Source organism: Tympanuchus pallidicinctus, unplaced genomic scaffold, assembly GCF_026119805.1.
Source record: "Tympanuchus pallidicinctus isolate F22 unplaced genomic scaffold, pur_lepc_1.0 scaffold8, whole genome shotgun sequence".
NCBI lineage: Eukaryota > Metazoa > Chordata > Aves > Galliformes > Phasianidae > Tympanuchus > Tympanuchus pallidicinctus.
Window position 1 is genome coordinate 51366652 of NW_026294802.1, and position 11195 is coordinate 51377846.

Consider the following 11195-nt stretch of genomic DNA (forward strand, 5'->3'; position numbering starts at 1 on the left):
AAAGGAAAAAGGAAAAGGAAAAGGAAAAGGAAAAGGAAAAGGAAAAGGAAAAAGGAAAAAGGAAAAAGGAAAAGGAAAAGGAAAAAGGGAAAGGAAAAAGGAAAAAGGAAAAAGGAAAAAGGAAGGCTCGCGGAGCTGCCCAGCCCTCGGCCGGGCCGTGCCACGCTGCTCTGCTTCCCCCGGCTTCGCACTCGGGGCCGAGAGCCGCACTCGGAGCGCGGCACAGCGCGGCGCAGGCTCAGGGCTGCGGGCACGCGGTGCCGCTCCGCGCCGTGACGGCCGCCGATGGACGCACGCTGCGCTCCGCTCCGCACGGCCCGGCCTCGCGGGAGGCGGCGAAGTTCCGACGGCAGCGGCACTGCGGGACAACAGCGCCTCCTGGCGGCCGTGCCGGGTTACGGCGCTCCGGAGGCGGTCGGTTCGGCGGTGAGGGCGGAGCTTCCGCCGTCCGGCCTCCGAGCCGCGCCCCCTTTTCGGCACGTGACATCGCCGTGACGTCACGCCGAGCGCCGCCTCACGGCGCGTGGCCGCGGCCAGAGGTAACGGCTGGGGGCGTCCGAGTGGGAGGGGAGGTCGGGGTGGGGGGGCGGGGGATACCGGGACCCCGACGCGGGGCTGTGGGGTCGGGAGCCCCTGGCAGCGGCCGGCGAGGAGGGGGGGGAGAGCGGCTCGGCTTTAGGCCGCTTTAGGCCTTTGTGCGTTCTTCCCCCCGGCTCCCAGGGCCCCAAACCGTCACTGCCGGTCCTGGGCCGCAGGAGCCGGGCTGAGGCCTGCAGCTGCGCGGGAGCGGCGGGGCCGTGTCACCCGGTACACAGCAGGGGGGGGGAGGCGCCCAGCAGCACGGTGCCGCTGCCAGCCCCGCTTCGTGCAGCTCTCGGAACCTCCGCCCCATGCACGGCGCTGTGGGGCGGCCCTGAGGAAGGAGCGGCTCTCACCTCCCTCCTTTCGGGGCTGCCGTGCTGTCAGATTCCAGTTGCGTTCTTTCCTCCCTTAGGTCACAGCGGAGCCACGCTGGGACATCAAGCTGAGGACCCCGAAACTGCCTCCGCTGCCGTAGGAAAGGTTTTGTGTCTAACGGGGTCTTTGCCTTATTTATAAAGGTGTTTGAAGTCCTCAAATTCAGCCTTTGGCCACCTTAAATCTCACTTCTGATCCCCGGCGCAGTTAATCACATCCACAGCGGTTTGAATTATGGGATGTCTGGGGGGGATTTATAGCTTGTATTGCTGATTATACCTTGACTTTATTACATGGCACATATATCTAACTGGTGGTCACGGCTGAGATTTACAATCCTCAGGTAGGTGCTTAGAAGAACTTTTAGCAACTCCAGATGTAATTGGAGGTGACTGATGGGGCTGTCAGTGCAGATAAACACATAAAACGTTAATGCTCTTAAGTTGGAGAGAGGAGGCAGAACAGGTGAAAAGGCTGGGGCAGCCCTCAAAGGAAGAAATGGGGTATTGCTGAGCGAGGCTGAAGCGTCCCTGCCTGGGAGGCTCTGAAAACACTTTATTCCTTTTTCTGCTCCCCAGGAGGATTTTAGGGTTTGAAATAGCCCAGTTAGGGGGTGATAAAGGGTGTCAGCCCCAAGTCAGGGTGCTCACAGAGCTGATCTTCATGGCCGTGGCATTAACAAGGGGAGGGTGGTGATGCTGTTTCTCTGGGGGGCGCGCTGGGAGCCCCACCTGGTGGGGGGGCTTTGTGCCTCACCTGTGATTTCTTCCCCCCTGGAGGAGCAGTGAGTCCCACAAGGGTCCGTGCCCCGAGCCAGCATGACGAGTGAGGTGGTGGAGAATGAGTTTGAGTTTTACTCCAAGGCAGAGAAGTACTGGAAGGATGTGCCCGCCACAGTGGACGGCATGCTGGGGGGCTACGGCCACATCTCCAGCATCGACATCAACAGCTCCAGGAAATTCCTGCAGCGCTTTCTGCGGGTAGGTGCCGTGGGTTGCTGTGCTCCCAGAGCTCTGTCCTCTTCCCTGAGCAGAGCTGGGCTCTTCCCTCTTTGCTGCTCTGTGAGCTCCCACACGGTCGTCCCATTTCTCTGAGCTCCGTCCCTCACACTGTCACTCCAGGATGGCCCCAACCGAACGGGAACAACCCGCGCCCTGGACTGCGGGGCTGGCATCGGCCGCATCACCAAGAGGCTGCTGCTGCCCCTCTTCAAGACTGTGGACATGGTGGATGTGACCGAGGACTTCCTCACCAAGGCCAAGAGCTACCTGGGGGAGGAAGGCAGGCGGGTGCGCAACTACTTCTGCTGTGGCCTCCAGGACTTCAGCCCTGAGCCCAATTCCTACGACGTCATCTGGATCCAGTGGGTCATTGGTGAGGGTCGCTCGGCTTAGCAGGGTCTCACTTGCCTGTCCCAGGTACCCCAACATGCGCAGGGAGGGGCTTGAGGAGACCTGGGGCTGCTGGAGACAAAGACGTGAGCGTTGCAGCCTGACTGGGTAGGGGGTCTGACCCACAGAGGGGCAGTGGGAGGGCGCTGCGCTGTGGCATCTTTTCCCTCCAAACTCTGAGGCCAGGGCAGAGAGGTGTGGGTTGGATAGAGCTGGGACTGAGCACACAGGATGCGGGCTGAACATCCCCATGGTTTCCACTGCTCAAATGTTTGTCTGCCTGGATCAGGAGGGATTCCAACCACAGCCTCCCTTCATCCATCACACTGCCTGGCGGCCCTGCATTTACTAATATCTGCTTTGCCCCCCAGGACACCTCACTGACAACCACCTCTCTGACTTCCTGAAGCGGTGCCGTGCCGGCCTGCGGCCCAACGGCATCGTGGTCATCAAGGACAACATGGCTCAGGAGGGTGTCATCATGGACGATGTGGACAGCAGCGTCTGCAGGGACCTGGATGTGGTCCGTAAGATCATCCGCCGGGCCGGGCTGCACCTCCTGGCCGAGGAGCGCCAGGAGAACTTCCCCGATGAGATTTACCATGTCTACACCTTCGCCATGAGATGAAGGTGCTGATGGGAGGAGGTCTCTCCAGGACCAGGACAGCCGGTTCCTGCCGGGGTCAGGAGGGGTGAGGACTGTGCCTTCAGCGCGGGGCAGCGAGGGCGTTGCGACTCCGTCTGTGTGGGGCTGGTGGTGAGGATGGGGCTTCGTCTTCCCAGTTGCTGCTGTTTGTGAAAAGAGGTGTTTGCCAAATACATTTTTCCTGCTGTTGGACTGAAGCACGCGGGTTCTGTCAGATGGCTTGATGCAGCACCCAGGGAGCAGGAGAGTCCCTCTGTTGGGGATGTGCTCCTTGGGCACCTGCAGGTTTGCTCCCTGGTTGTGAGCAGGAGCTTGGTACATCTCTGTGGCAGGCTGGATTCCCTTTCCTGCCTGGGTGTCCCACTCATGAACTCACTGTGGCTTACAAAAGCGAGGGCTGAGATTGGCACCAAGTTGGGTATGGCAAACAGAAGAAATCTCTGCCACTGCCTTACGCTACGCTGTAGGGTGTGGGGCTCTGAGAAGGGCCTTCTGTAAACCCACAAAGCGGGTCTCCACACCTGCAGCAAAACAAGTGGCCCCACGCCTCCTGCTTAAATGCTGCAGCTGCCTCCTAGCTTTTAACACTCCTCCTCTGCCACATCCAGAGCATCTCTGCCCAGCCACTGGCTTGTGCCCACCTAATGCACCACAACTGCTAACACTGGCCCAGCTGCTCACCAAGGGCTGAGCCCACACAGAGCTGCTGCCACCCATCCCTTGAATTCCTCCCCAGGAACCAGCTGGAGCCCCTGCTTCCACCCTGACTCTCCTGCAGAAGAAACATGCACCTTGATGCTATTTAAAAGGCCTTGTTTAATTGCTCATTTTCCATTCCAGACAGCAGGGAAGTATTTTATCACATTATTATTATTATTTTTTTTTTCAAAACATCAATTCATCAAGATGCACAGCTCCAGTTCCACATAGCAGGAAAAGGTGAAAAACAGATGCTGCCAGGAGGGGCAATGTGGTGAGACAGCTCTTCTGCAACCAACTGCTTGCAGATCCCAGATCCACTTGCTATAAATATCTGCTCAGAGTACATTTCTTCCTCTTCTGCATCTGTTCCCCGTGACAAACAACAACAATAGAAATGTGGGGGGCTCAGCTTTACAGCATCTTCTGCACTTCACAAGGAAGCAGATGCCTCCTTGATGCAGCCAGATGGTTGTGACAGGTTGGGACCTTCCTGCAGAGCCCCAAAAGTTGAGGGTTCCAGTAGCAGCTTGGCAAGAAAACTCCCATTGCAGCCCTGCTGCAATTTCTTTCCCCTGGGAAAGAGGCAATGGACATCAATGTTCAGCATGCAATCACCAAAGGAAAGAGAAGCAGATAAAAGGAACAGGGAGGAGCAAGGCACTGAGGAGACAGCTGCCCATCCCACATGCTTGCACAAGGACACAACATGAAGCCAAGGAACAGCCACTTGTCTGCTTGCCTTGGAGTCCAGCAATACTGAGGCACCCTTTGTAGGCAGTGCTCTGTGCTGAGTGGATTCAGCACTCTTGGCAAAAACTGTGAGGTCAGCGAGCACTCAGGCTGCTGTTCCTAACCCCACTTCCCCTCATCCCCTCCAACTTCCTGGTTTTGGAATCCCAGGTAAGGTGAAGAAGGCACCCGCATCCAGGCAGAGATGCAGGACTGTGGCTGCTTCCACTGACTGAAGAGGAGGGCCTGAATGCCAGCACTCCCCTGCTCAGTGCTGCTCAGTTCCGGGGAGAAGCAGCATCTCTCAGCATCCTGAGGCATCTCATTGTGCTGCCATTCATGGCACTGCTTCTCCCACCCTGCAGCCAGAGCAGAGACCTGTACGGTCACACCATCCTCCTGCTCTCACCCCTTTTCTTACAAATCCACATTCTTTCACCTGGCAAAGGCGAATCCACCTTTTAAACCATATTCATCCTGCAGTGTCCAGCTTCTCACTGCTCAGGATCCCTCTTCACCCCCGGGGGCTCTGCCCACCTCCCTGCGACGTATTTTAAAGCCACAAGACCTCCACAGACACGCATGCAGCATTGTGCACAAAAAAGCACACCCCTGAAAACTCAGCAGAGACACCACAGGCAGAACTAGTAAAGCCACTGGCACAGGGACAGCAGTACCTCTCACTGCAGGGACAACAGGCGCAGAGCAGTGATGTGCTGACCCTCAGTAGGCACTGTGACCACAGAATGAGGAGATGAGGAGTCATCAGTCAGGCTGAGGTCCTCGTGCCCAACAGCAGTGTGGTCAATGAGGAGGTACCACTTCAGCCTGTCTGGAAGAGGCAGAGCCTTGATTTTTACATCTATTGGCCAAGGCCTAAGGCGCTGCCGGATGAACACCCTGCAGAGATGTTTCAGTGCCTGTGGGGTGTGCTCCAGCTGCTTCACAGAGCAGAACAGGCTCCTGATCTTTTCCTCATGGTACCTGCAGCTGTTAATGTCGACCTCAAAGTCGCTGGGCAGCTGGATGGTTTGTGAACTGGCCATCATGAGCTCCAGCACAGTCTGACCCATCTGGATGACCTCTGTAGAGATGCTGCTATCTTTGAGGATACTGACGTCAGAGCAGAGGCAGTCAAAGACAGTCTGAAAGCCTGACCAGCATGAAGGACCGTGGAGGGAGCAGTTGTAGGCAGCACCTGACTCCAGCAGGAAACGCAGCAGTGGGAAGTGACACGTGAAGTTCTGGAGGCAGCGGTAGGTCAAGGACTCGAGGGATGGGCACTCACTGGGGTTGGCACCATGGGCCATGAGCAGCTGCATGACACGAATGCAGAAACTATTCTGCATCTCTGCCACCTCCGTGCTTGCCAAGTCTATGTCACCCAGCAGGAAGATGATGTAGGTGAAGACAGTGTCACCATTTTCAGTGGTAGCCCTGGCATCTGCACCTGGAGGAAGGAACAGAACATAAACGGAGCTGTAAAGAAAGGCAGGACACAATCAAAATGGATTTATGAGACATACTAAGAGGGGGGAGGGGGTGTAGATCCTTTAGTATCACCAGGAGGTATGAAAGGCAGTACTTGAATGCATCATGCACCTGCACAACCCACTGTAGAACTGACAGCAAGACAGCTGACAGCCACAGTGCTTCTTCCTAGTGGAAAAGTATTTCAAATCAGAGCACCCCTGGACAGGTGCTCTTCTGGACTTTACTCTTGCTCAGCTGGGAACACAAAGGAGTTGGGAGGGCAGCACCTGGTGCTGTACAAAGAATCAGCAAGCACCAGGCCTAGAGGGGTTCTGAGTGGAGAAGGGAGCCGTTGCCCTCACCTCCTTCCAACAGGAGACGGATGCTCTCTGTGATGTCATCCAGATCCACAACACTGCTGCAATGACAGTGCAACAAGGCGTGCAACAACGCTGTCTTTCCTGCAGTATGAAAAGACAATCAGATGAGACAGTGCTCCACCTGGAAACACCCTCAGAAGGAAGGAAAAGAATCCATCCCACCAACCCAATTGCTAATCACAAGGCAGACAGCCCTTCTGCTAGCAGGCTCCCAACATTGCTGTGACGGAGCACAGCTGTGGTGGTGCAGCTGGGGCTGGTGGTGGCCCCAGAAGGCACATGGGTGATGGCAGAGTGGTTCTTAGAGCACCCCCCCTTTCCCCCCCCCCTTCATCTCCCTCTCCCCCATCTTCCATGGGCTGTACAGAGCTGCTTTTAGCCTCCTGCTGCATCTAATGCAGACAAGACATTAGGAGACAGCACAGAACACCAGGGAGGTTCTGCAGCCTGCATCAATTTTCAGAGCAGGCAGAATTTGCAGCAGCAAGGTGAAGGTACACAGATCCCATGCCCTGCTCCAGCCCACCTGCTGGAAGCACCCCACAAACCAGTTTTGTCAGCTGCGTTGACGTCAGCCCCAAGCTGAAGCAGCCGCTGGAGGCACGGCAGCCTCTCAGGCTCCTCACTGGCCAAATCAAGGGGACTGCTCTCATGGATCTGTACAGGGCAAGAGGAAAACACACAAGTATTAAGGACTATTCATGAGTACCTCTGGAGAATCACCGATGGGGCCATTCGTCATGGCCAACATCAGAGCAGATAATTCATCCTGTCCCCAAAAAACAAGTGACAGCCCCCTCCCCAGTGTCACTATGTCTACAGGGAGAGGTTGATCTACCCCAGCTTCCTCCCACCACACGCTCCACAGCAGAGGCAGATCTGCTTGGCCAAAGGCGGTCTCAGCTTTTGCCACAGCACTGGAACGGTGCAGGCAGCAGCTTGGGAGGCCACTGATGGCAGATGGCACGCAGCAGGCTCTGGAAGGGGCAGCAGAGAGGGCCGACCCCACAGACTGGTCATCTGCAGGCCCAAGGAAGCTGGAGCACCTCTGTGTCCAAGCAGTCAATTCCGTACCCGGTCTCTGCGGTTGATGTCGGCCCCGTGGCGTGCCAGGAGCTCCACCATGTCAGGCTGGTTGCGAAGCACTGCAATGTGCAGGGGGGTGTAGTAGGTGACTGGGTCTGAGGACAAAACACGTGGTCAGAACCGAGGGTCTTCCCAGACACGGAACACGTCAGCCAGGGTGGGCACTGAGAACAGCTGCCCACAGAAGCAGTCGTTACAGATGCCCCAGGTCCTGCATCTGCAATGGCTTTGCCTCTATCAAAAGCCCTCAAAGATGGCTCCCATTCTCTGGCCACCCCCCAGCCCATTCTTATAGCTGGATTTAGATAAGGCACATCTAATCTATCAAATCCAGTAGTGGGAACCTGAGGCCGGAGCCAGCAGCACCCCTCCCTTTTTGTCCCAGCTATCTCTGCCTTGCAGGGGCAGCTTCTCACCACCCAGCCCCTCCCAGCCAGCCCAAGGAGCAGTCAAGTACAGTGCCCTTCCCACAGCCATACCTTCAAAGCTGAGGTCTGCACCAAACTCCAGGAGTACTTCTGCAGCCTCGACAAGCCCCAGCTCAGTAACCTTCAGCAAGGTATAGCTCACACCTTCCTGGTAGAATGGGGAGTGGGCTTCCCTCTCCAAGACTTGTCTCATTGCTGAGAGCTGGCTTCCATTGCTGCCCAGGCAGGCATGACTGGAAATGAATGAAAATAACCAGTTACTCACCCAGGCAGTATGTGTCTCCTATGAGCTTGCAAGGGTCAAAGCAGGGAGGGAGAAAAACCCCAGGTTTCTCCTGTTCTCTTGTAAACTGCTGGCTACAGGGTTATACAGCAGTACTGGAGTGCAGCTGAAACCCTAGTGAGTTTTTGTTGCTGTGGGTCAGCCAGTTTCTGAGGAGCACACACAGCCTCACGTTTGCTCTGCTCCATCCCGCATTCCCAAAGGATAGAAGGAGAACGGCCCTCAGAAAAATGGCCCTCACTGAGACAGGGTTTGCTCCAGTGCCGAAGTTGCAGAGCTCCAGCCACCACCATCAAGCAGGTGTTTATCCTCAGAGCTCTGCTTGGAGCCCGGTCAGTTACCTTTCAAGTGCATTCTGCCTTTCTGCATCCTGCAGCGCCAGCAACGCCAAGATCTCATCCACCAAGGGCTGGTACTCGAGAGTGATCCTGCGGAAGCCGTGCAGGAAAGGCATCCTGCAGCACTCTGCTCTGCACACCAGCCCCGCAGGGCCCTTCCGCACAGCGGTGCCGCCTGTCCACATTCAGGCCGACCCGGGCCTGGTTTCCACGGGGCCGCCTGCCCCTCTGAAAACAAACATGAATTTCGAATAGTTCCGCGTTTTAAAAAAACATCACTTCTCTCGCTCCCAAAATTCCCGACCCCACCCCTCCAGAACCTCGAGGCAGCGCCGGCAGAACCCACCGGGCCGCCCCGGAGGCCCCAAGCCGGCCCCGCGGAGCGAAGCCCGAAGGCAGCGACACAAAACACAGCCGCGCCGCCCGCACTTCGGGACCCCGCCGCCGGAAGCGGAAGTCGCCAGTTTCGTCATTTTGTGGGCGGGGCCTGGCGGCGGGCGGGGCCTGGCGGCGGGCGCGGTCTAACGAGGGGCGCTGCCTCTCTGAGGGCGGGGCTAGTGCGCGCGCGGCCGCCAGGGGGCAGCGGGAGAACGGGAGCGGGGCGGGGGCGCGCGCAGCAGGTGCTGGTGGGCGCGAGACGCACGTGCACGCGCGCGCACACACACACACATGCTCACAGACACACAGACACACACACACACGCCTCAGGTGTGTACACGCCCCACTTGCATCTGCAAGATGCGGTGTGCAAGAGGTGCACGCACCCGCAGCTGTTCTCACGTGCATGATGCGTGCCTGCAAGCGGGTGCACGCACACCAGTGCACACGCACACCAATGCACAGATGCTCATCCCGCCCCCTAGCAGTGACAGCCCCCTCCCATTGCCCTCAATGGCTCTGGTTCTGTCCATGCCATACCGGGTGCGTGCAGATGTGCAGCACGGCCCTGCAGCCCCACGCACCCCCCATCGCCCTCCAGGGAGCACCCAAAGGTGCAGGTGCCTTCATGTCTCCAAGGCGCCCCCTACTGCAGCCATAGAGCAGTGGGTGCCCCCCCCCCTGCACTGCACCCATGGGCTCTCAGCTCCCCTTGCTGGGGATTCAGCACCATGCTCACATCCGTGGTGTTGCTCCCATCCCTCCTTGTTCCCCAGACCGTGGTGCGGGTGGTGGGCACTGTCACCATCCCCAGACATTTGGCAGCACAAGGCACCAGGCAGGTCCATCCCACACCAGGCACTGTTAGAGAAGAAATCATTTAGAAGGCAGTGCTGTGAGTAGGTGTCCCTGTTACGTCCCTAACGTGACTCTGCTGCGGCCTTGTCATGTCTCTATCGTGTCATGCTGTAGCACTGCTGTGTCCCTGCTGTGCCCCTGTTTGTATCCCTGTTTTTGCCCCTGTTTGTGTCCCTGCCATGTCCCTGCTATGTCCCTGCTGCGACCCTGTTGTGCCCCTGCCATGTCCCTGTATTATCTCCATCGTGTCCCATCCATGTCCCCGTTGTGTCCCTGTTGTGTGCCCACCACATCCCTGCCACATCCCTGCTGCATCCACACCGTGTCCTCACAGCATCCCATTTGCATCCCTGTTGTGTCCTCCTTGTGTCCCCTTGTGCTCTCTTTGTGCCCCCCCCCCAGCAATGCCAAAAACCCCGATCCCCCACAGATGATCCTTCCCCCCCCCCATTCCCATACCCACTGCCCGGTGCCACCGCTCGCTGTTGGTGCCCGGCTGTGCCATTGCTGGCAGCACCCGGCGGGGCGGCGGGGAGGAATGTGAGCTGCCATCCATCAGGGAGACAGAGCAGCGGCGAGCCGAAGAAAGAGGGGCATTTTAGGAGGAAAGCCAGGGAAATTTGATCATTAAGAAATCCTCCTGGCTGTCTGGGGGAATTTAATTAAATTGCTGGAAAGGGCTGCAAGCACATCTGGATCCAATATGTGCAGCTTTGATTTTTTTTTTCTTTCTTTCTTTCTTTTTTTTTTTTTTTTTTTTTTTTTGTAGTTCACTCTTTTCCCATCTCACTGCTGAAGGAGGGGGGGGGGGAATAAAAGGGAAATAGCAGAGCCACGGAGTATTGGTTCATCTGGGATTGGGATTGCTGGCAGGGAAAGAAAGAGAGAGGGAGAAGGAAGGAGTGAAAGAAGGAGATGGAAAGTGGGGAATGAGGGGTTTGGGGGAGAAACCTTCCCGTGGGGCTGGGGGTGTGCAATGCCACCAAAGGCACTGCAGCCCCTGCCCCTCGAGTTGCCCCACAGTGTGACACCACTGCTGGGAAGACACAACGGAGCATCGATTTGCGCCTCAATTCACTGCATTCATTCCGTTCTAAGGTGGGAAAAAACGAAGAAGGAAACACGCCAAGGAGCACAGACAGCATCGCAGTGGGTCGGTGCTGCTCTGCCCCGCAGTGTGGGATCGGAGCCCATGCGCTCAGGGTTAGGTGCAGTGAACGTGCTTGGCTCAGTTTCCGCCCAACGCTCTGCTCTGTGCCGGGATCTCCTTTAGCCAGCACCAGTTTTAATCACTTAAAACTCATTTTTCAATCCCCCCTCCCAAAAAAAAAAGAAGTAGAAGTTAAATCCTACAGCTAAAAAGGAAATTGCATTAATACAGATTGTTTTATTTAAAAAAAAAAGGGGGGGGGGGGGGGGAAGCAAGCCCAACCTTGACCCCTACTTCAAAAAAAAGCCATTAGGCGCTCACCCTCTGAAGGGCCGACAGGGCTACGGCTGAAGGCCGCCTGGTTTCTCAATGCTTTACTGTTCCTGTCCTGCCCAT

The 11195-nt window shown here is 56.9% G+C and overlaps 2 protein-coding genes across 8 annotated transcripts; one reads left to right on the plus strand and one right to left on the minus strand.

Moving 5' to 3' along the window:
• Positions 1 to 461: 461 nt before the first annotated feature.
• On the plus strand, positions 462 to 3191 carry NTMT1 (N-terminal Xaa-Pro-Lys N-methyltransferase 1). 4 transcript variants are annotated; one of them, XM_052668903.1, is made up of 5 exons: positions 462 to 539; positions 995 to 1300; positions 1743 to 1937; positions 2079 to 2331; positions 2720 to 3191. In XM_052668903.1, exons 3-5 carry the CDS (start codon positions 1776 to 1778, stop codon positions 2974 to 2976), a joined length of 672 nt encoding a protein of 223 aa, XP_052524863.1. In that variant the 5' UTR covers positions 462 to 539; positions 995 to 1300; positions 1743 to 1775; the 3' UTR covers positions 2977 to 3191. The 4 variants fall into 4 exon arrangements, with proteins under 4 accessions (XP_052524863.1, XP_052524864.1, XP_052524862.1 ...); XM_052668904.1 differs by having other exon boundaries at positions 995 to 1062; positions 1737 to 1937; XM_052668902.1 differs by having other exon boundaries at positions 463 to 539; positions 995 to 1062.
• Positions 3192 to 3790: 599 nt separating this feature from the next.
• Positions 3791 to 8876, minus strand: ASB6 (ankyrin repeat and SOCS box containing 6). Of its 4 annotated transcripts, none has more exons than XM_052668889.1 (7): positions 8760 to 8876; positions 8417 to 8641; positions 7844 to 8025; positions 7353 to 7459; positions 6827 to 6935; positions 6261 to 6359; positions 3791 to 5875 (listed from the first exon to the last, which is right to left on the minus strand). In XM_052668889.1, the coding sequence occupies exons 2-7, from the start codon at positions 8596 to 8598 to the stop codon at positions 5106 to 5108; spliced, it is 1449 nt and encodes a 482-aa protein (XP_052524849.1). In that variant the 5' UTR covers positions 8599 to 8641; positions 8760 to 8876; the 3' UTR covers positions 3791 to 5105. The 4 variants fall into 4 exon arrangements, with proteins under 4 accessions (XP_052524849.1, XP_052524851.1, XP_052524850.1 ...); XM_052668891.1 differs by having other exon boundaries at positions 3791 to 4268; positions 5103 to 5875; positions 8417 to 8864; XM_052668890.1 differs by having other exon boundaries at positions 8734 to 8858.
• Between the last annotated feature and the right edge of the window lie 2319 nt (positions 8877 to 11195).

Bases quoted from the DNA above. Each gene is read 5' to 3' on its own strand.
- ASB6 (XM_052668889.1), bottom strand. From the start codon at position 8,598: ATGTGGACAGGCGGCACCGCTGTGCGGAAGGGCCCTGCGGGGCTGGTG. The intron at 6,936-7,352 runs GTACGGAATTGA...TGCCCTGTACAG, and splicing joins ACATCAACCGCAGAGACCGG to ATCCATGAGAGCAGTCCCCT. The intron at 5,876-6,260 runs GTGAGGGCAACG...TCCTTCCTCCAG, and splicing joins CCGTCTCCTGTTGGAAGGAG to GTGCAGATGCCAGGGCTACC.
- NTMT1 (XM_052668903.1), top strand. From the start codon at position 1,776: ATGACGAGTGAGGTGGTGGAGAATGAGTTTGAGTTTTACTCCAAGGCA. The intron at 1,938-2,078 runs GTAGGTGCCGTG...CTGTCACTCCAG, and splicing joins TCCTGCAGCGCTTTCTGCGG to GATGGCCCCAACCGAACGGG. The intron at 2,332-2,719 runs GTGAGGGTCGCT...TTTGCCCCCCAG, and splicing joins CTGGATCCAGTGGGTCATTG to GACACCTCACTGACAACCAC.